The 27,711-nt window shown below is 40.5% G+C and overlaps 1 protein-coding gene across 1 annotated transcript; it reads right to left on the reverse strand.

Annotated features, from left to right (window-relative positions):
* Nucleotides 1-925: 925 nt before the first annotated feature.
* Nucleotides 926-27,711, reverse strand: LOC116247867 (3-oxoacyl-[acyl-carrier-protein] reductase 4). Its single transcript, XM_031620265.2, has 11 exons — nucleotides 27,316-27,711; nucleotides 25,058-25,197; nucleotides 23,740-23,793; nucleotides 11,854-11,934; nucleotides 11,732-11,777; nucleotides 11,525-11,619; nucleotides 11,415-11,447; nucleotides 1,986-2,120; nucleotides 1,821-1,914; nucleotides 1,387-1,469; nucleotides 926-1,124 (listed from the first exon to the last, which is right to left on the reverse strand). Exons 1-11 carry the CDS (start codon nucleotides 27,485-27,487, stop codon nucleotides 1,092-1,094), a joined length of 966 nt encoding a protein of 321 aa, XP_031476125.1. The 5' UTR covers nucleotides 27,488-27,711; the 3' UTR covers nucleotides 926-1,091.

Below are 27,711 nucleotides of genomic sequence, written 5' to 3' on the forward strand. Positions count from 1 at the left end.
ATCTTAGTTTTGGATACTATCTGCATTTGGCATAAAGTTGTACACTTTGGTTGGTTCTCAACTGTTACGTGATTTACATTTTGGAGTGATTCTATGGAGTGAATAAGGCAGTGAACACAAACTGGAAGCTATGAGTCACTATGAGGGTGTGTTTGATAGCCTTCCATTGAGAAACTCAACGTTACAGCAAAACATGGAACCTGAGATCCTCGATTTCAGATCCACCAAACTCATGCAATCCGAGGATCCTTGGATTATTCTGTTCTTACTTTACTGAAACATTGTGCAGTAAATGGCTCAAGATTCAGAAAAAAAAAGTCACAAACGGATCCCACTTACAGCATTGTGTTGAAGATTCTATTGACATATATAGCAATTAATTATGCAATTGAACTATTTGTGGTACACATTATTAAGATAAACTGATTTGACAAGACTTTTTGTGCATAAAAGATAATGTCAGGTTAATCTAAGGATGACACTACATTCAATTAAGTTGTTTTCAATGTGATTTCCTTATTTTGGATATAATTTGTTTTATCTTGCATTGTGAATACAAATATTGCTGACAGCTCAATTTGACAAGAGACGTTTATGCGTATAAGATACAGCTAAAACAAGTTAATATAGAGATAGCCATGCTTGTATTGCAGTTTGCAAGTGCACGTGCATGAAAGGATATCAGCACGAGTTCAATTCATTATTTTACATTGTTGTTTACCTGTTTATTTGTTATTTTAGTTCTTCAATTTTTCATTATTTTTATACATATTACACATTTTGCAAACTTAGTTTTGAAGCTCACAATTCAACTCCTCGAATTTTGTGTCTCATCTTGAGATGGGTTCAGAGCCTCATTTCGCCTTGTTGCATTTAATTGCTATCTATTGTTTTTTTGTGCATAGCAAGCCACCAAGACAAAGGAAAAGTTCAACCACCTCACAAAAGCTTCAAGCAAAAAAATCATGTATACAGGTCCTAACAGCATTCAAAATTTTCCAGCAAAATCCTGTATGAAAAGTAGGACACCGCTCCATCATGTTCAAACTTTGGAACAGTAAGCACCAGCAATTTCTGAAGGTGGGTGCAGACTACATAACCATGCCTCCATCAATCGTAAAAACCTGGAAAAAAAAAACATCTGATATCAAGATTGTGTTTTACATGCTTTAACTAGGTAGATTGTGAAAGAAATCTTAAAGCAATGCAAAAATGTTTGTCAAAAATACAAAAAGGTACTTATCAGGTCTCAGGCTCAAGACAGAGGATAATCGTGAACAGATAAGCATCACATGCAAAGTTTGAGTAAAAAACGCAATTCAATATGATCAGACGTGAAAGTAGCAATACAAGAAAATAACAGCATTATCAACTGCATCTCGTTACCTGTCCAGTGATATAACTAGCTGCTGGACTAAGAGCAAGGAACTTGATCAATCCTGCAACTTCTTCAGGTTGTCCATATCTCCCTGTTGTCAGACAAAAGAATGTCATTTTGTTGCATCTAACAATGTAGAAACCAAAGCATAATGACAAGATCAAAAGCATTATTATAGAAATTTGCAGTAAGGAATCCATTGACATTTAATTGCTTTGAAACAGTACCACTTACATTAGACTCATTCTAGCCACAGGTGAATACAGAAGCTTTCCAGTTTATTTATAATGTTGTAAGAGAACCTTTTTTATGTAATCATCATATTATCAGGAAAAGAGTGGCTTTTACTCATAAGAGTTCTGCACTAACCCCCAATTAATTTCCTCACAATTGAGTTGGATCACGCAAAATCATAGGGATGTGATGATCCAAGATTGCTCACCTAGAGGAATTGTCTCCAAAATCTTTTTCTCAATATCAGCTCCAAGTTTTGCAGTCATGTCAGATGCAATGAATCCAGGTGCAATAGCATTTGCCTACATCAAGGAGAAAATGTCATGAAATAGAGGCACATCTATCCATTTACCTAACCATCCACGTATCTTACTGTTATATTTCGGCTGGCATATTCCCTTGCTACACTCTTGGTTAATCCAATAACACCAGCTTTTGCAGCGCTATAGTTGGCCTGTCCTGCGTTCCCCGTTAGACCAACAACAGAAGATACATTGATAATTCTTCCCTGCACAACCAAAAAGAGGACAGAGCACATCACAGATAATCAAATTAGGCCATCATTCATGTAAAATACAAAACTTAGATAAACGCCGCTCAAGACCATGTCAAGATAAAAGCCCTTGCCAATTACCCAGTCATTGTGCCAGGTATTAGATGACAAAAATGTTAGGAGGAACCTTTAGCAAAAAATCTTTGTTATGCATGCCCAAACAGATCGTCAAATTGATGATGTTCAGCCTATCAAGGAAAGAAAAGGGAGGACTCTAATCAGCATGTACCCCTATCGTTCAGACAAAAAAAATATTCAACATACTTTATCCTTCTTCAAACATAAACACTTTTGTGCATGATACATCAATGGGACCCCACCTCACACACCATGAATAACTTACCATGGCATTTTCATCCATGGTGCTAATATCTGAGCTTCAACTGGAGCCTACATAACATGCTAATCCATTGCAGGCAATTATGGAACCCCTGTTCACGAGCCCTATTAACTTCTTTAATTAGGCCAGTGGGAAGTCAGACTTTTCAGGAAGTTCCAAGGAATAAATTTCTGTCAGACTTTCATTTTTTCAAGACAAGTTCTTGTTTTGCAAACATCAACTAAACAATAGAATTTGATTAAAGTTTTTCTCGCCATGCAATTATCAAAGAGATCAAAATGAGACAACCATCAAAAGCAAGTCCTTTCTCAAAAGCATTAAGATCAGATGCACCTAAACATTAGACGATTTTGGATCATCACATTAGATTATTCAAAACCCAAGAAGAGCAAGAAAAAGCATGTCTGGTGTAACAGCTGTTACGTGATGAAGAAGGGAAGAACGAGAGTGGGAGAGAGAGAGAGAGAGGCGAGAAAACTTCACTTTAATCTCGTGCTCTAATCTCAACTTAAAGGGAGATTAGGGCACGGCTGAGACAGTTACAAGAGAAGGACAAATAAGATATTAAAAGGACAAAAAGGAACCCTAACTCTTAAATAATCAAATAACTACCACATTTAAAAACAAACTTTCTAATTTCAACACTCCCCCTCAAGCTGGAGCATAGATATCAACCATGCTCAGCTTGTTACAACATCTAGAGAAATCACCAATTGGAAGAGCTTTAGTAAACATATCTGCTGCTTGGTCTTCAGAAGCAACATGAACAGTGGACACCACACCTTCTTTTATAAGGTCACGAATATAATGACAATCCACCTCAATGTGCTTTGTTCTTTCATGAAATACAGGATTGTTTGCAATGTAAGTGGCCGTACATTTTCATAGGAAGAGGAACATGAATACTCATATTCGTTAGCATAGATTTAACCCACGTAATTTCAGTCGCCGTTTGAGCCATTGCTCTATATTCAGATTCTGCACTTGATCTAGAGACTACATTTTGTTTCTTGCTTCTCCATGATATGAGATTACCTCCAACAAAGACACAGAAGCCAGTTGTAGACCTTCTATCATCAACAGACCCTGCATAGTCAGCATCACTATAAGCAACAACATCAAGAGATTCACCCTTCTTAAAGAAGAGGCCTCTGCCTGGGGATGATTTTAGGTATTTCAATACCATCATCGCTGCATCCCAATGGACTTTTCTAGGCTTTTCCATAAACTGGCTTAATTTTCCAACAGCAAAGCTTATGTCTGGCCTTGTTACAGTAACATAAAGTAGTTTCCCAATGAGAGACCTGTAAGATCGAGAATCTACTAGTTCTGATTGATCATCATGAAGGTGAATACGTGGGTTCATAGGGAGATTAGCCGGCTTGGTCCCTAGCATCCCTGTGTCCTGCAGTAAATCAAGGACATACTTCCTTTGAGACAATGCTACACCTTCTTTGTTTTCCACAACTTCAATCCCAAGAAAATATCTCAAGTGACCAAGATCCTTTGTGACAAAATGTTTTTGAAGAAAGACCTTAGTAGCAGATATTTCTCGACCACAATCACCTGTCAAGATAATGTCATCAACATAAACTATCATGACAACTATACCTGTGGAGGTCTTCTTGATGAATAGGGAATGATCCAACGGAGATCGTTCAAATCCACATTGTGAAACCACCTCTGATAATTTGTGGAACCATGCCCTAGGACTTTGTTTGAGTCCATAGATGGCCTTCTTCAACCGACACACTTTACTACACTCCTCCTGTCTTTCGAACCCTGGTGGTTGCTGCATATATACAGTCTCCTCAAGATCACCATACAAAAAAGCATTCTTCACATCAAGCTGATACATAGGCCAATCAGAGTGTACTGCAACAGAAATAATAAGGCGAATAGTGCCCAATCGTGCCACTGGAGAGAACGTCTCAAAGAAGTCAACCCCGTATGTCTGAGTGTAACCTTTAGCTACTAATCGAGCCTTGTATCGCTCTAACGACCCATCTAAATTATATTTGACTGTAAATACCCATTTGGAACCAACTATGTCACAATCTTTAGGTGGATCAACCAACTCCCAGGTACCACGCTGTACGAGAGCATCCATCTCATCTTGCATAGCTGTTCGCCATTTACAATCTAGTAAGGCCTGTTGATGACAAGTTGGGACAGTATGAACTATCATAGCCTTCAGAAACTGTTGTAAGACTGAGACTCAAAAAAAGTGACATCCGCACTGATATACTCTTTGTGAGTTACCGGCTCAAAACACTTGTACCCTTTTTGGTTTCGAGGATAGCCAATGAACACACACTTAATGGCTTGAGCAGCAAGTTTATCACGTTTAGGCCCAAGAATGTGTACAAAACAGGTACAACCAAAAACTTTTGGTGCAACGGAAAACAAGCTTCGATTGGGATAAACAAGTTTGATAGGTACTTTGTGGTCAATGGAGGATGACGGCAAACGATTGGTCAGGTGACAAGCCATGAGTATGGCATCACCCCATAAGTATGCAGGAACATGATTATGAAGCATGAGGGTACGAGCAACAGTTAGAAGTTGCCGATGCTTTCGTTCAGCAACTCCATTCTGTTGTGAGGTATGAGGACAAGTGAATTGGGGAGAGATACCATTTTCAGCATAAAAGGTCATTAAGATAGATGATTTGAACTCAAGAGCATTATCAGTGCGGATACACTTAACCACAGAACCAAATTGAGTCTTTATTTCAATAATCAAGTTTTTGAGAATACAAATAACTTCAGACCTTTCCTTCAAAAGGAATACCCAACTGACTCGAAAATAATCATCAACAACGACAAGAAAGTACCTAAACTTATTTCGGCTAGCAACCCTGCTAGGCCCCCACACATCAACATGAAGAAGATCAAATAACCCTTGACTGGAAGGACTAAGACTCGAAGGAAAACTACTACGTGTGTGCTTGCCTAGTTGACAAGCCTCACATTGAAAAGACTCTGGAATAGAGAGATTAGGAAGGAGAGAACGGAGCTTGGGTGCTGAAGGGTGACCAAGCCGGAGATGCCACTGGAAGACTGTAGACTCTGATGTAGAGGAGGTAGCAGCAAGGCCCATAGGAGTCGACAGGATGTAGACACCCCCTTTCTCATAGCCGCCACCAATCGTCTTCCCAGTTTGCAAGTCCTGAAATGAGCATGAACCAGGGTCAAAAATAATACGACAGTGTAAATCAGTAGTCAATTGTTTAACTGAGAGTAAATGAGATGGAAATTCAGGAGCATATAAAACATGTGAAATAGTCATAGACTTAGAGAGTTTCACATCTCCAGAACCCAATATGGGTGACAGTCTACCATCTGCAATTTTTACATGACGTGGCTGGAGAAATTTATGCAGAGTAGTAAAAGACTCGGGTCTGCTGCAGAAATGTCTCGATGCTCCTGAATCAATAATCCACGAAGTACCTGAGTCAGACGTGGAAGGACCCGCTGAGAAGGCTCGATCAGTCACTGCTGTAGTAGCTGAAGCCAGTGAGGCTTTGTGTGCCAAAAATTGCTCATACTCAACTCTGTCAATGCTAACTGTCTCTGGAGCTATACTAGGCGAAGAGTCCTCCGCTGTAGGAGTGGCAGTCTGTGCAGAACCCATAGACGAGTAAGTAGAGCTCTTGCCCTGTTTGGTGACCATATTTCTTCCCTGTGACAAAGAGGATGGGCGACCATGTTTATCCCAACAGCGATCCTCTAAATGACCAATCTTACCACAATAGGTGCATTGGAACCTCCCACGGCCCCCAGTTCCACGACCTATACCTCTTCCTCTTGTACTATAGGTGGAGCCATGACCACGACCACCCCCCACAGCAAGTGCAGAGGCAGGCGTCACACCAGCTGGTTGAGACAGACTAATAGCAAGACGGCTAAGTCTGTTGTACGCATCAGAGAGGTCAGGAATTTCACTTCCAGTGAGCATCTGATCCTTAGCAGCAGCATATTCAGGAGAGAGACCAGCAAGAAACTTTGCAACCATAGTAGGTTCAAAGTGTGACTTATAACACGATTTGCACGGAGGACGCAAGAATTTCAAACGTTCATAAGTGGCTTTAACTGTGGCAAAGTATTGAGATAAATCCTGACTTCCCTGTCAAAGATTGTGCAACTCTTCTTCAACTTGAAGGATTTTACTCACATTCTTATCTTGAGAATATGTCTGTCTAAGAAATTCCCACATCTCCTTCGCAGTAGTATAGTACGTAATAGTAGAAGCAATCTGAGGTTGAACACTATTCATAATCCACGACATTACCATGCTGTCGTCCTCTTCCCAGGTTATGTACTTCCCTGATTTGTTAGTAGGCTCATCCTCTTCAATTATGTGTCTCTTCCGATGACCTTTAACTGACAACATAAAGGATCTGGACCACAGTTCATAGTTGTGTCCATCTAGTTTAACTGTAGATCCATAGGAGAAGGGATTTCCACCTCCTTTGTGATCGTTACCACCCTCGGAATTGCGGCTCTTAGCCATAATAAATCACAGCAAGGATAAGAATACCACGATAAACTGTATATAAGCAGCAACTTCACGTGGACAACAGGAATAACACGAAACAAAGGAACATGCACACGTTTCTTTCACATTCCCAAACAGCAAATAAAAGTAGCCTGCTGAAACCACACCAGAAACGGACAGGGAATAACTTGCTGAAAATAGTGACTTGCTGAAAATGGTCTGCTGAAAAACACACCAGAAAATAACAACTTTCTGAAAATAACTTGCTGAACAAACACGCCAGACAAGAACAGGGAATACAGCCTGCTGAAAAACACGCCAGAAAATAACTTGCTGAAAAAAAAAAAACCTTACAAACAAGGTCTGCCACTGCTTCTACTATTCCCAACCTCAACACTTAAACAGCAGGTCCATATCTTTCGTAAAAAAAATAGCAAAACCTGTTCTGCGTCACCAAAACTGCTATCATACCTTACACCGCAGCCACTAACAGCATAACGTTCCACTCAAATACTCTCAACAGCGTCCATCAACAGCCCATAACCTTGTCCACGCACTATCCATCAACAGCCCATAACCTTGTCCACGCACTCCACTAGAGGATCTGATCACGCCTTCCACATAGGCGAGATCAGGTCCTCTTCCACGCAAGAAGAAAAATAAGGGAAACCAGCGATCACGCCAGCAACAACTTGAGATGCTCACGTACGAGAAATCTGAGATGAATGGTTCACACCAGCAGACTTGAAGGTTCACGCCAGCAGACTGAATCAATACCGCAAGGAAGGCACGAGAGGATCACGCCAGCAAACTTGAGTCGATCACACCAACGTAGGCTCTGATACCATGTTACGTGATGAAGAAGGGAAGAACGAGAGTGGGAGAGAGAGAGAGAGAGAGGCGAGAAAACTTCACTTTAATCTCGTGCTCTAATCTCAACTTAAAGGGAGATTAGGGCACGGCTGAGACAGTTACAAGAGAAGGACAAATAAAATATTAAAAGGACAAAAAGGAACCCTAACTCTTAAATAATCAAATAACTACCACATTTAAAAACAAACTTTCTAATTTCAACAACAGCCAGCAGAAAGATGATGACAAATAGCCTAATGGGACAAAAAGGTCGCATAGGCAAGGAATATACTAACCTCTAACTGCCAAAAGAAAAACAAAAGTGTCGGTACAAAACAAAGGCAATGATCGCTAAAATGAGAATAGTTGTGGGCAAGAGAGTATATTATGAAGAAACTTTATGTCATGAAGATCAACTTTCTGTTCTCACAAATACATATTCTCACGTTCTGTTTTTAGTATACAAAAGTGGTATGTTCTTGATATAACAGCCACAGGCCTTGGCTGTTTTCTCACATATAAAGTTATGTGCACACCCTGTGTCTACAAGTATACTGACTCTTCACCCCTTGACCCTCCCTTCCAAGCGCATTAATTGGACTGCACAGCTCCGTGTTAAAGCATGAATGATATTTCTGGGGTCGCTTCATTTTCAGGTTCTTCTTCTTCCTCACGTCTCCTTCCACCTCTTCCATGGCTGCACCTTCATCTCCTCTACTAAGTACATGTATAATTTCTTGCCAACGTGGCCTAGTGCCTGCTTGTCTTCCCATTGGAAACACAATCCCCTCTTCCTTCTGCCTTGGATTTGATCTGGACTGAGACGCTTCACTAGTAAACCTTCGATTGACCTTTGTGTTTCTGGTCACAGGAGGTGGTTCGCCCGCCTCTTTAGTAGCAGTCGTCATCTTCGCATACTAGGTTCTGCTGACCCGCCATTCTCGAGTTGTCCTTCCCCACCGTTTGGATTTTTCTTCTGCCGCTCTAGCAGGTTCAAAGCGTTCCAGTAGAGTTTGGGGACGAGCAGCCTGGACCTCAATCTTGATTTCCTCCTTCAGCCCTCCAACGAAGGCCCCTATCAATGTTCCAATCGGTCAACCATGAACCATATTGCTGATCTCTTCAAACTCGGCCTGGTACGTGACCACATCTCCTTTCTAGCGTATTTTAGAGAGTTCAACATTATAGTTGAGGTAAGCAAATGGACCAAACCATGTACAACGCCTGTACAATATTCCCCAATCTGGCCTGCCCTGCTGGGTTACTGGCCACAGTTACCAATGTTGTAAAAAACGTATCGTAAGTCGTATCAGTCTAGCCAATAGATAAAATGTATCATAAAGTATCGTAAATGTTTTTTTTTAATTAAAAAAAAAAAGAAAATATAGAGAAAAATCAGATAAATCAAGAAAAAAATAATAATGAGAAAACATGTTATACATAATGGCAGGCTTATTATAGGTATGAAGTCACGTCACAAACATTAATAAGTGGTCATAATATCATATAGTAACACAACATAATCTAAGACATCAAGAAACATAATTTATAAGATGATCTACATAATAACTCATAAGTCATAAGATCCATGACACATCAAAAACCAAGTTTTGTGTACACTATACATTACATCACAAGACAAAACTGTTCAATGTCAATGCAAATAACAAATGAAAACAGCTTCATTCATAATCTTTATCATCTCATTCTCATCTTCATAGAAGATATAAACCCTCTTTATCTAAACAAGAATCAATCATTCATGCATAAATCTGCCCTCAAATTGAAGATTTCATGGTGAAACTTATTATTCTTTTTTAAAATTGCCACAATCTCCCCCTCCTCCATGCAGCACGACTAGGTCCTATCCTCTTACCACCTCCCTGTTGGTGGATAAATAAGAAAAAGTCAAGAAGAGAGAGGCAACGAGGAGAGGAAGAGGAGCGAAGAAAGGAAAGGAGTCGCCGAAAAAAAAAGTCACCGGAGAATTTACTTGGCTGCTGGCGTTAGGGAACCCTGGGCTCTGATACCACGTTACGACCATAGAGAGAGAACAAAAACTTGATTGAAGTTACCCTAATCTCATACTTAAAAGAGATTAGGGTTGGCGGTAACAGGAATTACACTTTCAGTCCAAATAGAATAAGATAAATATAAAAGACACACACTTCAACTTCCTAATATTTCAGAAAGACTCTAGCCAACCATCTAAGATATTTAACAGGAATCAAAATTGAGGAACCAATGAAGATGTATTGTGATAACAAGTCTGCAATCAACTTGGCCAACAATCCGGTGTTACATGATAGAACAAAGAATGTGGAGATTGACTGTCATTTCATTCGGGCGAGAATTGATGCTAAAGAACTTGTTTTGCCTTACATGAAGTCTGAAGATCAGGCAACTAATGCACTGACCAAGGCTTTGTCATCAACTTCATTTGAGATAAATGTATCCAAGTTGGCTATGCTCAACCTGTATGACTTGAGGGGGAGCGTTGACGTATTATGTATGTTTGGATCCAGATCTGGACCCTATCCGACCCGCAGTTCATGTTGAGTTCTATTTAAGTAACATTTGTAACCCTAATTGAAAGAGTGAATGAAATTTGAGAGTGAGAAAGACCGGCTACTAGTGGACGTCGGAATTGTCTCCAACATCGTGGTTTTTTCCCTCGTTTTGAGGGTTTTCCACATTATATTTGTGTTCTTTGTATTTTACCGTTCAACAAGAGGCAACTTAGTCTCTTGGAGAAGTAAAAAGCAAGTTGTTGTGGCTCGATCTAGTGCAGAGTCAGCGTATCGAGCCATGACTCAAACTGCCACTGAGATCACCTGGGGTGAGAGCCATGCTAGAAGGCTTTGGAATTCAGATAGAATTGCCTATAAAAATGCAATGTGATAATAAAGCAGCCACCTATATAGCCAATATATCCGGAGCAGCCACCTATATAGCCAATAATCCGGTCTTCCATGAAAGAACTAAGCATATCAAGGTAGATTGTCAGGTTCACGCAAGGACTATCTCTACTGAATATGTTGCTTCAAAAGATCAAGTTGCAAAGCTCTCCCTATATCAGATTTCATGAAATGTGCTAGTGTGAGGATTGGAACTTTATTATTAGGTAGTTCTTTGAATTTTTAATTATTTATCGAACTCTTTATGTAAAGGGTTAGACATAACCCTAATTAGAACTTCTAATCTAATCGAGGAGCTGTTGCCGAAAGCTGAAACTTCCTTTTCTCTCTTTCTCTCCTCTCTAGCTTCTCTCGCTTATCTCCTGTCCCATCTTCTTCATTCTTGCTCGTTTAAGGTTAAGAACAACAGAAGTCATTGTTCAACTTTAGGATTCAAGTGAAATCTCATCTGACAAAGAACAAAGGACAAAAGAACTGAAGGATAACAGAACATTAGCATCATTGGAATGACATCCAAATATACACTGCAATGTAATAGAACATACAAGTATGTGGTTTTCAACTATGATCTACAATAATTCTCTTGAGTCACTAAAAGTTTAAAAGCAACACAAAGAAAACAATCAGGTTGGCTGATACCTTTCTCTTTTTCATCATGACCTTTGCAGCCGCCTACACAAGTGGAATAGAAAGAATAAGCAATAATTTCCAAGTAAACTTGAAAGGAAACAAGATCACATCATCTATACCTGTGTGCAAAGATATACGCCAGTAAGGTTCAAATCAATAACTTCTTGCCACTGGGTTTTCTTCATTCTCATCAAAAGTGTGTCCCGAGTTATCCCTGAAAATATAAGGCAGCAAGATTAGAGTTTCCAGAGGAACAGCAGTGACGAATTATAAAATCAGAGTAACATTTTTCCTTTTAATGAATGACATAACGACCACTGATTTACCTGCATTATTTATCAAAATGTCAATTGTTCCCCATGCATCAACTGCCTGTAGAAAGCATAATTTCCATGGCTTTAGATACCTATACAACCATCAAGTAATTAACTATTTACAAATTTCTCACAGTCTTGATCATAGCTTCAACATCCTCTTCCTTCGAAACATCTCCTCCAAAAGTAAGGGCCTGCCCTCCACACTCTACAATCTGTGATAGAGTTCAATTAATGTTAGTGTTAGCAACAATCTTTGCTGATACAAGGAACTGAAATGAAAACAATGAGGTGATGGCATATTCTAAATTTAAGAAAACCAAAATTTCATCAAATGGTATATTCAAGTAATTTAGAATTCATATGTTAAGTAACCCGTTTGCTTTTCTCTCTGGAAACTTTTATTAACTATAAAGAGAAAACATAAAACTTAAGAAGCATAACCTATTGTATTCTATAAGGAACAAAGAAGAAATTTGAACTATTGGCGAGCTGGGCATTCTTATCATTTGCTAGATCCAAGTCCATGGCCTATTTTGGGTCCACTCGGACAACGAGCGGCTACATAATGATGTCACTGTCTGTTCACAACGGCGACTCAAACTACCAACCACGAGTAGGGCTGTTCAATGAGTCAAGCTAACTCGAGCTCGACTCGAACTCGCTCGATAAACTTGACTCGAACTCGATTCGTTTATTAAACGAGTTGAGTTCGAGTTAACAAATGAACTCAACAACCTAAACGAGTCGAGCTTGAGTTAAGTGGGCTCAGCTTGGTTAAACTCGTTAAGCTCGAGAAAGAAAATACATAAAATACGTCTCATAAATTTATCAAAAAAAATTGATTGCTCAAATGGGTATACACGTGTCTGGTATGTGAGAGGTTCCATGTTCAAGTCTATATGCTCCCTCTTCCTTTAAAAATAAATCATTTAATGAAATGCTTGGCTCGGCTCAAGCCAATCTTCGGCTCGAGCTGAATCGAGCCGAGTTCGAGTTCCTTTCAAGACAAATGAGCGAGTTCGAGCTGACTCAACTCGCTTGAACTCGCTCATGAACAGCCCTACCCGCTGTTCTGCACAAAGTCTGATAGACTTATGAAAAGATGGATCATGTTCACTTTGTCTAAGTCGGTTCTTGGACTGATTGTGGGACTCATACGTCCAAGCAAATATGGGATACCTTTTGTCAACACTGAATACTGGAAAGTTGGATGTTGCATTGCATAAAAGTCAAACGGCATCACCTCCTAATATTTTCAAGTGGTCATTGTTGCTATCCAACAAAAGATCTTGTTACAAACTTTTCATCAGATAATATCTTCAAGGAAATAGGACAAATCATGAACCAGCCAACTCCAAAAAAAATGTAAACCGCTTCCATGTCACACAAGTGCAGGGAACTTGTTGCAGGTGCAGGACTTCTGAAAAAAACTTGGATGTGTGTGTGTGAAAGTTAAAAGGGAAAGCCTCTTGTTGTAATATGTGTGTATAGGTCTCTTATGTATATGCGTGTATAGGTCTCTTATATATTCTTCTTTTCCTTTTTATGTATTTGTCTGCTTCTTTTTATTTTTATCTTCTCCTATTTGTAAAAGGGAGAAGAATAAGCTGTTGGACGAGCTTCCAACGACTAGAAATCTAGCCATTGGAGCTGACCCAACAGCCATCTTCCTCTTCCTCTTTTCCTTCTTTTGAACTATAAATAAAGGACTGTTGTCCCTTGTTTTGATAGGGCTTGAAGGCCTTTTTTTTTTTGTAGTATCCCAAGGTTCAGCAATACAAGTTTATGCACCTCTAGTTTGAGGTTTTTCCTATACTCAAGCTTGTGATATTGAAGGATCTCTGTCCTCTGGTCCAGCTTTGGGGTACATTAGCGACTCCCAACATTCTCAATCCAAACATATCTCTCAAAAGTGGACCTGACTCCTCCAAATTACTGCCAACGTGAACATCACTTCTTATGAAAGGTAATAATGCCCTATGTCACCTAGGTGCAGGGTGCAGGTGCAGGTGCCAGTGCCGGTGCCGGTGCCGGTGCCGGTGCCGCACATCCCCAAAAATTTAGGTGCGGCGGTGCGGCAAGAATATTTATTTGTTATTATTAATTTATTATTATAATATATTGTTAAACCATGTAAAGTTGGGTCTTGGGACCGAGTCTGGATCTAGACCCGATCCAGCTTGTAGCCCTTGTTGGGCCTTACTTAAAGACGTGTAACCCTAATTTTTAGAGAGAATGAAGTTCTAAGAGAGAGAGAGTCTGGCGGCTAGTGGGCACCAAACCTCCTCACCCGTGGTTTTTTCCCTCTCGTTGAGAGTTTTCTACGTTACATCCGTGTTCGATCTTTATTTCTTCTGTTTCTACTGTTTCTACATTGTATCAGAGCAAGATTCTAGTTTGTGAAATTTTTTGCCGGCCGTAAAGTTCTGACCCTGACCATTCCATTGCTCGCTGCCCTTGTTCTGCCGCCGCCGCTGCCACCGCCACCGTTTCCATTGTTGCCACCAATTCTGGCTGCTCTTATTGCTGGTTTCTGGCTGCAGCCCGGCATCATTGCCTAGCTCTGCCGCTGCTAGTGTTCTGGTTAACGCCGCCGGTGGTGGTTTTCGTCGTCCAGGATATTCCTATTCTTAGTCGGATTGAACGATGAATTCGAAAATGTAAGGAGTCAAATTCTTAATTCTGAAGAAGCATTTAGTATTGAAGATGTCTACTCCCGTGTGGAAGCTGAAGAACAAAGACTAGTCATAAGTGGAAGAAAGGGGGAACACATGTCACATAATGAACGGTTAGCTTTGGTTAGCCGTGCCTCTATGGGAATTGCCTGACCTCCTCGGAAATGTACTCACTGCAAGAAACTAGGTCACACCATGGAGTTTTGTTGGGACCTGTATCCTGAAAAGAATAATAGTAAATGGAGGTTTTTTGGTGGGAAGAAGCCTATTTTTGATGCATCAAACCCTAGTGGAGGCAAAACTTCTATCTCTTCAGAACAGATTCGTGAGCTTCACGCGTATTTGAGTCAGGGTTAGGCCGAAGCATCAGATGATGTGAAGGTCAATCATGCACTGGCCATTTCGGGTGAGAAAGGTAAGTCTTGCATGGAAGAGTGGATTGTTGACAGTGGTGCCACTCATCACATGACTGGCAACCCTAAGCTCTTTCACGAATATAAGTTGTCTTCGGGAAAGGAACGTGTCCCTCTTGCCGACGGTTCCTTTACCTCTGTGGCCGGAAAAGAGAGTCTTTCCTTGTTAAACAAATTTTTAGTGCATGAGGCCTTACATGTTTCATCTTCCCTTGAATCTTTTATCTGTTAGTAAGATCACAAAGGAGTTGAATTGTGAACTTATATTCTTTGCAAATCGTTGCGTTTTGCAGGACTTGATGACAGGGAAGAAGATTGGGATTGGTTTGGTGTCTGAAGGCCTATATCGACTTCCTATCCGCGCGACCACAGCTCTTATGACAGCAATTAGCAGGACCGTGAAGAAGAGGGAAGAGAGTATTCAGTTATTTTTGTATTGGCATGAACGCCTTGGACATCTCCCTTTTGGGATTTTGAAGCAATTGTTTCCTGATTTATGTTCTAGTTTGAACATTTCTATGTTATCTTGTGATGTGTGCCAGTTTGCTAAACATGTTAGGGCTTCGTACCCAGTTTCTAATAGTCGTGCTAATAAAGCTTTCTCCTTGATTCATTCTGATGTGTGGGGGCCTTCGGGAATTCATTCTCATAATGGTTTTCAGTATTCTATAACTTTCATAGATGATTACTCAAGGAGTACCTTTGTTTACCTGTTCAAAGATCGTAGCGAAGTACCTCATGTTATAGAAACTTTCATCCTTCTAGTGCAAAACCAGTATGGTGGCTCTGTCAAGACCTTTCGGTCTGATAACGCCCATGAGTATATGTGTCAAATTGTTGAGGAGTTTCTTCGAAAAAAATGGATTGTTCATGAGACGTCGTGCAGCTATACACCTCCTCAAAATGGGGTTGCTGAGAGAAAAAATCGTCAGTTGCTTAATGTTACCAGAGCCCTATTGTTTCAAAGGAATCTTCCAAAACATTATTGGGGAGATGCGGTTATTACTAGTGCATACTTGATTAATCGCATGCCTAGTCGTGTGTTAAACGGGCGGTCACCACACTCTATGCTTCCAAGGAGTGGTCAACCCTTTCATCTTCCCCCTCGTGTCTTTGAATGTGTTTGTTTCATTCATGATCACAGCCCCAATGTGAAAAAACTTGATCCCAAGTCAATTAAGGGAATATTTATTGGGTATTCTCCTACTCAAAAGGGGTATAAATGTCTAGATCTCACTACTGGTCGTCTTCATGTTACCAAGGATGTCATATTTTTGGAACATGTCTCCTATTTTGGTGAGAATCCTCTTCAGGGGGAGATGTCAAGGGAAGAGTATTCTACAAGTCAGGAAATTCAGTTTACAGATTTTTTGGACTACAAGCGCGAAGAAAATCCATCTGTTGAGGTGCTTGAAAAGGAGAAAAATGGAGAGTCTACCGAGGTGCTTCAGCAGGAGAGGAATGGAGAGTGTTCTACTGGGACGGAAAAGGAATGCAATCGTTTGTTTGGGCAAGTGTACTCTAGGAGAAGAGATTGTACAGATAAGGTGATTGATGGTGAGAAGTCTACTCTGAATCTCAATCCTACTTCTTCCCTGGATGACCCAAGTCGTGCTCAGAAGCAACCTGTTGAGGAGGATAAATAGAGAGGAACTGAAAAGGAGGACCTTCTCATTGCCCTGAGGAAGGGTGTCAGGTCATGTACTCAACACCCTATTGATAACTGTGTCTTATTCTAGATTGAGCACTGATTACAAATGTTTTGTATCCTCTTTGTCTTTGGTGTGATTCCCAGGAATGATACAGAGGCTCAAAATGATCCCAAGTGGACTCATGCTATGCAAGAAGAGATGGAAGCCATGGGCAGAAACCAGACATGGGAAGTGGTAGAGATCCCTGAAGCAGCTCATCTGGTTGGGTCCAAGTGGGTCTACACCATTAAGTAGAGACCAGATGGGAACGTTGAGAGGTACAAAGCTCGTCTGGTGGCCAAGGGGTTCAGTCAGAAATATGGGATCAACTACTTAGAGACGTTTGCTCATGTAGCGAAGATGAAGACTGGTAAAGTTATTATTTCTTTAACAGTGTTGAAGGGTTGGAAGATGTGTCAATTTGACGTTAAAAACGCCTTTCTCAACGGAGATCTTGAAGAAGAAGTGTATATGTGTATGCCCCTAGGTTTTGAAAGACCTGTAAACTGAAAAAGGTTTTGTATGGGCTTAAACAGTTCCCCGAGCATGGTTTGAACGTCTTAGACTTGTAATGAGAAAACATGACTACAAACAAGGAAATGGAGATCATGCCCTGTTTGTAAAGAGGATGGAGGGTAAGGTTACTCTTTTGTTAGTTTATGTTGATGATATGATCGTTATAGGTGATGATGAAGAGGAGATAGCAAGATTAAAGGGTTTACTGGCTGCCGAATTTGATCTCAAGGATCTTGGTAAACTGAGGTACTTTCTTGGTATTGAGATTGCTAGGTCCAGTACCGGCTTTGTGTTAAATCAACGGAAATACACACTAGATCTATTGGAGGAGACCTGTAAGCTGGGGTGTAGACCAGCTTCTACTCCTCTTGATGTTGGGCACAAGTTGAGCCTTAGAGATGGGGAGTTGCTCTATGAAGAAACCAAAGGAAGATATCAACGTCTTGTTGGGAAGTTGATTTATCTTACCCTCACTCGACAAGATATCACTTTTGTTGTGAATGTACTGAGTCAATTCATGCATGCCTCTACTGATGCACACTTGAAGGCTGTGGACAGAATATTGTGCTATTTGAAGAGGAATTCTGGCAAGGGGCTCTTATATGTGAAACAAGAGCCTGTTGAGATCGAAGGGTATTCCGATGTTGACTGGGCAGGTTGTACTGATACTAGAAGGTGTACCTCAGGGTACTGTGTCTACTTGGGAGGAAACCTTGTTATCTGGAGAAGCAAGAGGCAAGATGTGTGTTCTCGATCTAGTGCAGAGGCTGAGTATAGAGCTATTGCTATGGGAGTGTCAGAGTTACTATGGCTGACAATATTGCTAGCTAATATCGGGATAGAGATTGGAGGACCTATGAAGATGTACTGTGACAACAAGTGTGTAATCAACCTAGCCAATAACCCTGTACTACATGACAGAACAAAACATGTTGAGATTGATCGCCACTTTATCCGTGAGAGGATTGATGCTAAAGAGTTAATCTTACTTTACATGAAGTCTGAAGACCAAACCGTTGATGTTCTGACTAAAGCTCTATCTTCAACTTCTTTTGAGAGGAATGTATCCAAGTTAAGCATGTTTGATATGTATGCCCAACTTGAGGGGGAGTGTTGAAGCATGTAAAGATGGGTCTTGGGACCGGGTCTGGATCTAGACCCGATCCAACTTGTAGCCCTTGTTGGGCCTTACTTAAAGACGTGTAACCCTAATTTCTAGAGAGAATGAAGTTCTAAGAGAGAGAGAGTCTGGCGGCTAGTGGGCACCAGACCTCCTCACCCGTGGTTTTTTCCCTCTCGTTGAGGGTTTTTCACGTCATCCGTGTTCGATCTTTATTTCCCGTGTTTCTACTGTTTCTACATATATATATATATAGACACACACACACATATAAGAATTAAGAAATTTAGAGTATACACTATAGTCTATACACTCTACAGTACACACCTTATGGATAACATATATATGAATATTATATATTACATACTTATAAGTTATAATGTATTGTGTATATGAATGTCACATATTAAGCATTAACATACTTACAAAGTACAAACATTAAATAAGTAAACAAAAAACAACAAAACCATGACAGAACACAAAAATGAAAAAAAAATGATAACCCTCCTTTTAACGTTAAAAATTTTTAAAATAAAAAATATCAAAAAATGACAAAAATAGGCTTGACGAGGTTTGACCGCACCCAACTCAAGTCAAACGCGAGTCGGGTACGTGTCCAAAATGGACAAAAATGATCGGGTGCGGTCAGCCGCACCTAACTCTTGTTGACCCGAGTCGGGTGCAAATCCAAGCAGCACCCGCACCTGAGTCATGTCGACACGGGTGCGGTAGTCAAATTGCAGCGTCCAGGTGACTTAGATAATGCCTCACAGATGGAGTTACAAGGGCTATGGGAAGATGTTTCTGCTAGGGTGCCTACGAAAATCCTTAGAAGGCCCTCAAGGTGTAAAACATTAATTTTCTCTTAAGCATAACCTCCCTTAAGCGGCTGAAAATCAGTGTCTTTAGGTAAAGCCCACAGTTCATGGGGTTTCTGTGCTTCTAGGCATTCCTTTGTTGAACGTCTAGACAACATAGGAATTCCATGATGAACTCGAGCAAGGCAGTTCCTAGCTGACTGAACTGACCCTTCACATGGGCGTTTAGCTACATTAGTGGTGGGTTTTAACCGCCTGAAATTTTTTTGTAATTTTCAGTCTTGTGTTCCCTTAGTCACCTCAAGAAGAAGACTTTGAAGGGCACGAGGGACACACCGCCTAAGGATCACGTGTCTGGACTTTATACTAGAATCTGAGCAAAACCCAACAAATATGTGCTCTCCAAAAGAACCACCATCGACATCCTGAAGGAATTCCGACAAAAAAGCGAACATAGTGATAGGCAAATCCCTCTATTCTATTGTAACCCCTGCACCCAAAATCCCCACTAGAGTATGCCTTGTCTCTACCTCTAATTTCTCATCAACTGCCTCTTTGATCATGATTTCTAAGGCAGTCCTCTTCAGAAGCCAAAAAACTGCTCCCTTCCAGTTCATCCTGCCAATTGCTCGTGCACCCCATGAAGCCTCTCTATCCATCCTACAAGTCCCAATCCACCGCTCTATCCATCCTACAAGTCCCAATCCAGTTGAGGGTGGCTGCACTGGTTCGCATAGAAACTTGTCTAGCCTGAGGAAAGGAAAGGAAACGTACCTTGGATGGCCATCTTCATATGCTGCTGAAATCCTACTTCCACTCATTTTAAGATCTTCCATTATTATGTGGCAGCCTGAAGCCATGGCTCGATTCCATGCAGGTTTCTCTGGCTGCCTTAATGATCTCCCACTCCAACCTCCATTGTTGCCTTCTTTGGATCCTATAATCAACTGCAGCTTGATCCCCCCACAAAACCAAGCACGGCACTACTACTCTGGCACAGTTGAAGGCATATGACATGATCCCCCACAAAACCAAGCATGGCGCTGCTGCTTTGGCACAGTTAAAGGCGTACAAAGGAATATTGCCATCGTATGACAAGCCAAAGAGGTGATCTGGTGTTAGCATGATTTATCCCAACTTTTTCTTGCCACAACCCCACTCCTCCTGTCTTTCGGTAGCCAGCCCACGATCGACGCCTTTGTGGTTTGCATTCCCCATCAGGGTTGAGTTACGAGCATCATCTTCTTTTCCATGCTTGCGACAATCTTTGTCAAGGGATGTGCCACCTTCTTCCTTCCGCTCTGTTTGCCCACATTCTTCTAGATGCCTCCAAATTTGATCGACCAATTGCTGCTTGATCTCCAACGTGGGTTTGCACTTAGAAGGTGCCCAACTTGGTCCTGGGAACTGCAGTTGACCCCCTTCCCCTTCCAGCTTCATGCCTAACAACCAACAGTCATTATCCAGTCTCTCAAATTCTTCTTCCATCTCCACCATGGAGGGTTGTTCCTTGGGCCAGATTGGCCAGAAGGCAATTCCCTCAGTGCAGCATAATTCCTGGTAGAGCTCTTTGCCTAGGAAGATGAATAATTGCCTCTGCAGCCATAATTCAAAACTCGCGAGGCTGCGGATGTAGTCGTCATATTCTTCAACCGGTTTTGGGCTCCAAGAGTCAAGGCTGGGGATGCCATATACCTGTGACCCAAGCTGCACATGTGTGTAGTCCCTTGGAATCTCATCTTTGAAAGAGTCAAATAGAATGCAGAAGTCGAATATCAAGATGTGAATGAGGAGTCGAAATAGCGTATTAATGAGTATGAGTTGCTAAGCAACAGGGCTGTCAAACATCCATCTTTGACTACTCGACCATCGAAAGAAGGACGAATAGTGGATGCTTTTCAGTGCTCATGACGTCAAAGTGACGTTGGAGCAACTAGTTTTCACGTATATAAATGCAAAAGAAACGGTTTCGTAATAGATCAATACACAGGCCATTCCAATTGCCCATCAAACCTTGATGTCCTGAAACAACCACTATCAGAGTCAGTTTCGCATCTCGGGCAAATGAAATGAAGAGACCAAAGGCTTTGATTCCACTGTGATGTGAGTGGTTCAAAGGTAATTGTGTACTGATTGGTAGGGGATCAAAAGAAGCTATGCAAATGCTATGTGAGGATTTCCACTTTGATAGTTATTCTTGGTGCACAAGATCGCGTCACAACCATCTCTTTTTTATGGGTTCTACAGCCCGATGCCTACTGCTTCATCTAGGAGAAAAGAAGAAGAGATATGTCGGTAATTAAAAGGAAGAACCACCATAAAAATCTTCCTTGTGTATCATCTGTAGTGAGTGGATGAGCTATGAAATCCTCACTCATTAGACAGGATAAGTGCAGTTAAACGTTTCTTTCTCTAGACTCCACTCTCGGTCAGACTTCTGACCACACACTTCTTCCTATTCACTAGTATAAACCATAGAAAGACTAGATAGAAATTCCATGCCGCCGGCCTATGGGAATATCGATTATGAATTTCCACTTGTAGTATTTAGACGCTATCCATCCTTCCAGCACACCTCGACTGAGGGAGGGGGAAAAACTCGAAAAAAACCCTCTCCTGGTGATTATTGCCCTTGGACTATGCTAGGCCCCTACTGATTAAAGCAAGACAAGACCCATCAGGCGAATCAAAAGGCTCCTTTTTGGCTGCGCTAGCAGGTACTACAAGCCCTCTGCCCCACGCATCTAACCAGCTCTCACGTGGTTCACCAGTTCCACTGAAAACTCTCATTTGTGGCAGTGAAGCATAATGCGCTTGAGGTGCCGAGCGAGAAATTGCTAAAGTGCTTTGCTTTCCTGTCTTGTCTGTTCAAGCCCCTTTTTTTTAGAGTTCCGTCTGTCCCACTTGCAAAGCGTAGGGGTTTGCTCGTGACGTGACGTGATCGCACAAAGCACTCGCTTTTCAGTGCTCATGACGTCAAAGTGACGTTGGGGCAACTAGTTTTCACGTATATAAATGGAAAAGAAATGGTTTCGTAATGGATCAACACACAGGCTTCTAGTTGAAGAGGCCCATGGATAATCGTCCATGGCGACAAACTGCTGAAATTCGGCTTTGATACCATTCTCAGCAGCCACCTGCTAACTTCCACCTCCTACAAGAAAACTCACCCACACGCATTGCACTAACCTAGTTAGAGCAACCCTTACCAGAGGAGAAACCCTATTACATCGATAACCCCCATTACACTCCCAATTCCCTTATTTACAACCCTCTTCTAGGTCAGTCCAATAGACCTGATTCAGGCCCAATCCCAGATCCAAACCCTGGACACTAACACCATGGCACTTAATAAAAGGACTCCAAGCACTAAAAATGCTAAAACCTCTACAATAAGCAGGAATAAAACCAACAGCTAGAACACATAATTCACATAATTAATCAAATGGCCCAGCTCCAAGGCATCTATAATGATGAATCCACATGGTGCCAACTGCACCAGACTCCCAAATAAAATAGGAAGCGAGCCTCCATGATTCAGCAGATCCCTTCCTCATCACCATTCACCTCAGAATTTTTTGCCCACTCCATAATTTTCCCCTTTCCTCCTTTTACTCCTCCTCCTGCACTTCTTTAGTCTTTCCTCTCCCATTGGGGAAATGAGCAAATACGACATCCCTTGTCAACCTCCATAACCTACCCCAATACCCATGGAATGTCTAAGAAATCCCCTCAAAACACCAAAACTAGAAAAGAAGATCACCAAAAATCTTCAATACTCCTTGATTTTCCCAACTCCTTCAACCACTAGAATTGATCGGCATACCCATTAGAGCTACTACGCCTAATCACAAAACAAAAACAAACACAAAATATTCCACAAACTTGTCGACTTCTTCCTCCTATTCTTCAACCTTCCATTAGAGAGAAAGAGAGATAGGGAGGAAGGGAGACCTACCTGAAGGTCTTTGTCGGTTGGCATCCGACGGACGATCGATGCTAGTAGATGGTTGGTGTTTGTGAGTTCCATGCATCCTCTGTCGTTGGTAAAACCCTCACAGAGAGAAAGGGGGAGATGAAACTTCAGGCGGGAAAAGCAGCTTATATTTATAATCGGTTCAAAAGAACCGGTTCATGTCTAAACCCGGATTCAAAAAGGTTTCTGTGTGTGTGTGTGTGTGTATATATATATATATATATATATATATGGTTTATTTCAGGTTTTTTAAATAAATCAACAATCAGATTCAACATAAAAAAAAGTACAATAAATAATATACCAAATATCACTCAAATTGTGGTGATATAACAAAAAATATTTTTAGATTCACTTGACCATTTCCTCTTGGACCAACTCAAACCAACGAGCCTCAACTAGTCTCCACTAGTCTTTTAGAATTTTGGTGGTTGACCAACCTGAATCCAATCTTACCTCAGGCTTCAATAGTCATTGAATTTCTGTGGATCAAAAAGATGGCAAACTGATAAACTAGTTAGTAATTTAAAAACTTTGCTCGTACTATTATCATTAGAATCACATGAAGAAATAAAACAACGAAGCATTCATCTTGTATGAAGGGGAAAAAAAAGAATTCAGAAACTGACAGATACTTCTGACCAAAAGAAAAATCATAACCATCTAAGCCACTAGGCTAACGAATAGTTCATTAAGAATAAGAACTAAAACAGAAACCTCCACCCAAATGGCCAAATCACATGCACAAATTCTCATGTTTACAAATTTTCTGGGCAATTAACTGCAAAATGAGGTAAAAAAAGCTAACCTCTCTGGAAACCTCTTCGGCTTCTTTTGAGGACCTTGCATAGTTCACAAGGACCTGAAAGAAATAATTAAAAGAAAATGAGGAGGGAAAAAAAAAAGTGAACCAATGCATTGCCTAAATGTGACACTTAAAGAAAAAAATGGTCTTTAAAAACTAGTTGCTTTCCCACTTAATTATTTACAAAAAAATACATAACCAAAAAAATATTGACATGACTTATCTCAGATTAAAACACTTCCTGAACATGATGAACATATGCATGCACATGGACCCACACAACTACACAAGCACAAAGATATGCACATGGACACAGGCATACTCACTCCACTGCCGAAGAACTTGATTTTTAAATATAAAAAAACTTTGAAGAGACAGAAAAAAAATATTTGAGATAAGCTTTAATAAGCATGCTTACAAAAGAGGATGTGAACAGTAATATGAGGTGGCCGAGGTTTATTGCCAACTCCAAGGTGAAAAATATATAATGGACAGTACTGTAAGCGAACAACCAAATTTTCACTAGAATTTTGCAGAGTTATGATAATTTTGTTCCATAGTAATATTCATAAGGCTTGCAACATACCACATAAGATTCAATAAGTAAACTAACTACAGGAGACAGTGAAGCAAATGAAACAGTGCAAATTGCCTTCAGTTCCACTATGATATATAATTATCCTTGTCTTAAGACATCTAAGATCGATATTTCTAGTCACTGAAATGCAAACCACGTTTGGTTTCAAACAACAATCTTTAATATTACATGAATTGCCTTCAGGAACCAGCTCTCAAGGCATGAGGAACTCTAACAACTATTTTGTAATAACTTAAATAGAAGTATATGAAGCACAAATATTGTAATTACCTGAATTTTGCCCAAGAAGTTGAAAATAAACAAAATAAGCATACTAATAGAAAATATAAGATCTCCAATAGCAAGCCCTCATAAGAAGCTAGACCTTTCTAAGTAAGGCTATGTGTTACCCTTATTTCCAAACAAGAATTATCTACTAGCTTTAGTCACTTTTATCATAACTTTAGTTAGCTTCACATTTCCAATGATGCAGGAGAAGTGAGTGATATAGAGAGAAAGGGATTAAACCCCATCCCAAACATTTGCATGCATATTTTTCAGTATGAAACTTTAATGTTTGCCTTCCTTTTCATGAAGGAGCATCGCTACTGCCCCAATTGAAGTTCTAATGTTGTCAATATAGCATAAAACAATAAAACAGCATATAACAAAGGATATAGTAATATTTATTTCTGGAGCTTTTCTTGGAAAAGACACTCTGTGTACCAAAAAATGTCCACACACCTTGCAGCCTGCTCTTCCTAGGGCCAATGCTGTTGCCTTACCAATTCCCCTGGAAGCTCCAGTAACAATGGCTACAGGAGCTTCTACACCCAGAGGAACTTCAGTTTGTGCTTGCTCTATGGTGGACACAGCTCTTATGCCTATACATCACACTTCATGAGTCTCACAACAAAAATATAAACAAAGTAAATGCAACGAGAAAGAAAGCCTCTAAGAACTTTTTTAAACAAGAGCAAGCAAGGAGCTAAGCTACATTGTGCAACCAGGCACAGGAGTTGTGTCACCAAACATACCAAGCACAGAATAAGAATACTCAATGAATAGGGCAAGCAACACAAAAAATTTAAGGCACTTAAATGGAGAATAATATGATCATCTAAACTGTGTTAGATTGCACTTCCAATCAACAGTAAACCAAGTTAAGAATGAACGTTATGGTTTCCAGGGCATGGGCAGAACCTGGATCAAGGATAGTTAACAAAGAAAGAAAGTGAGGTCCAAATATAGGAGAATCATGCCACGATGATTGGGATATTCAATATATATCGACAACCTAATAGAAAAAATAATTACCTTGGCCAGCGAAGGAAAATCAGTATATTCCAATACTGTGGCCACATGGGAAATAAACATATTTAATTAACAGGAAATCAACACAAGCGAGACCCTTGCTCCCCAAAAGTTCACAGTGCATATTTTTAAAAAAAATATTGTTTAATTTTCAAAAATAATTAACTATATCTTATCAAATGACCAAGACTTCCAAACAAGGTGGTGCATCATATATCAGTCTCATTGTAACAGGATGACGCACTTCAGGCATAAGAATCTCTACTAGTTAGCAAGGAACTCATTGTCTGTTTGAAGCAAACTATAATCCAATAGCAAAGAACCCCTTCGTTTTCCTTATCAGCTATGAATTTCTCCTTCCCACTTAAAAGGGGAAAAAATGTGGCAGAAAGATTAGGCGTGCAAGAGGACAAGTAACTATTCATACATCAACGAACACTAACTCACATGATCCTGGACCAAAATCGACTTTTTATTTCCCACTAATGAACCGTAAAGGAACACCCAAAGCGATTTCTCAGTCACCTAATGCTAGATGCATGCAGCTTTAGAACCAGAAACAAAAAATGGAAGAGTCAAAGGATAATTTATTTATTTTCATCATTAGACACACTTTCCAACATGATGTGATGTGACACTGATACACAAAGGGATCATGGTCACGATACTAAAATCTCAATGCAATTGTAAACTAAATTTGCGTACATGATTCAACATAAGTTTGGTAACACTAATTCCACATTGTCATATTGTTGGAGATATTTATCAGGCAAGAATTTTAGACGTTTAGTGAATTTGATGATCTCTAGTATTTCTTCCTATTCCTCTCCATGTCATTAGAATGGATATATTGACACTGAAAGAAGCCGAATAAATAGTTCAGATCAACAAATTCACGAAACGTCTAAGGTATTGCCTTAGCAGTTAGCACACATCTCTTTCAATGCAGAAATGAGGAATTGGTTTCACCAGTAGTAATCAAACTTCCCAAAGAGTATACAAGAGAGATGGCAGTGGCCCTATATCTCAAGATTCTCAACCCAAAAAGAAGATCTAGTCGCTGTCCTGCTCCATGTTCGTGATGTGACCATTAGCCCAAGCCAAACATCGTTTGAGGATATGAGAAAAGGTATTTTCAGACCACTTCTCTTTGGATTACCCTTGAGATAAGCAACTAACCATTGAATTTCAATTTGCATGAAAAAAAATAGCAAGTAAAACCTCGTTACAAACAGCTTATGGTTGAAAACGGAAAACCAAGTGAGAGTAGCCAAGTGCGAAAAACAAAAAGCAGCTTTTGACGTACAGTTCTATTTTTATTTGTCTTTCCCACCCTCAACTTTTCTTCTCGTATATTGGTTTTTTTCTTCAGATCCGAGCTGCACTTTCTTTTTCCTGGCAGCTAATATACGGAGAAGAAAAGGTGAGGGTGGGAAAGAAAAATAAAAATGGAACTGCATGTCCAAAAGTTTTATATATATAGAGATCCAAACGAGATCCCTAGGCTATACAAAAGGACCAATCATCCTAACACCAGAAAGGGCAGTTTGATCACGCCTACTCGAAAACTAACTGTCATGAGCATCAAACAGAAACCAATAAGAAGATTAATGTCATCGTAAGAATCCATGAAAAGCGCCAAAACCACAGAGTTCCACAAAAGAATCAAGCACAAACACCGCAAGTACCGGAAACTCTAGGAGAAGAGATGGGCCTGCGGCACGATATCGGCAGATGATGAAGTTGGTTTCCTTGAAATGGGATCCTAAGATGGAAAGGAGCTAGCACGCGAGCCGGGACAGAAGATTTGGAGAGGACCCCTGTGGGCTTGAAGACTGAGGAGGAAGCGGCGGCAGCCATGGCTCTGGAAATGCCGCTGTGGAGAGTTGCCAGGTGGGAAAGAGGCGCCAAGAAATGATGAAGTTACGAACGTCGATACGGTTTTGTCAACAGCAGTTCGTCAAGAGACTGACCAGGTGCTTGCTGTTTGCTTTCAAAGGAAGCAGAGGAGAAGATGCAGGGTGTGCCCGTCGATGGAACCGAGGCTTCCTGTTTCTATGGTTTTATCGCTACACCCTCAGTAA

This window comes from Nymphaea colorata, chromosome 2, assembly GCF_008831285.2.
Source record: "Nymphaea colorata isolate Beijing-Zhang1983 chromosome 2, ASM883128v2, whole genome shotgun sequence".
Classification (NCBI taxonomy): Eukaryota; Viridiplantae; Streptophyta; class Magnoliopsida; order Nymphaeales; family Nymphaeaceae; genus Nymphaea; species Nymphaea colorata.

Coding starts and splice junctions, on each gene's coding strand:
- LOC116247867 (XM_031620265.2), bottom strand. CDS start 27,487: ATGGCTGCCGCCGCTTCCTCCTCAGTCTTCAAGCCCACAGGGGTCCTC. Junction 2,121..11,414: donor TCATGATGAAAAAGAGAAAG/GTATCAGCCAAC, acceptor TTGGTTGTGCAG/GGAAGAATTATCAATGTATC. Junction 1,125..1,386: donor CTAGTTATATCACTGGACAG/GTAACGAGATGC, acceptor TTTTTTTTCCAG/GTTTTTACGATTGATGGAGG.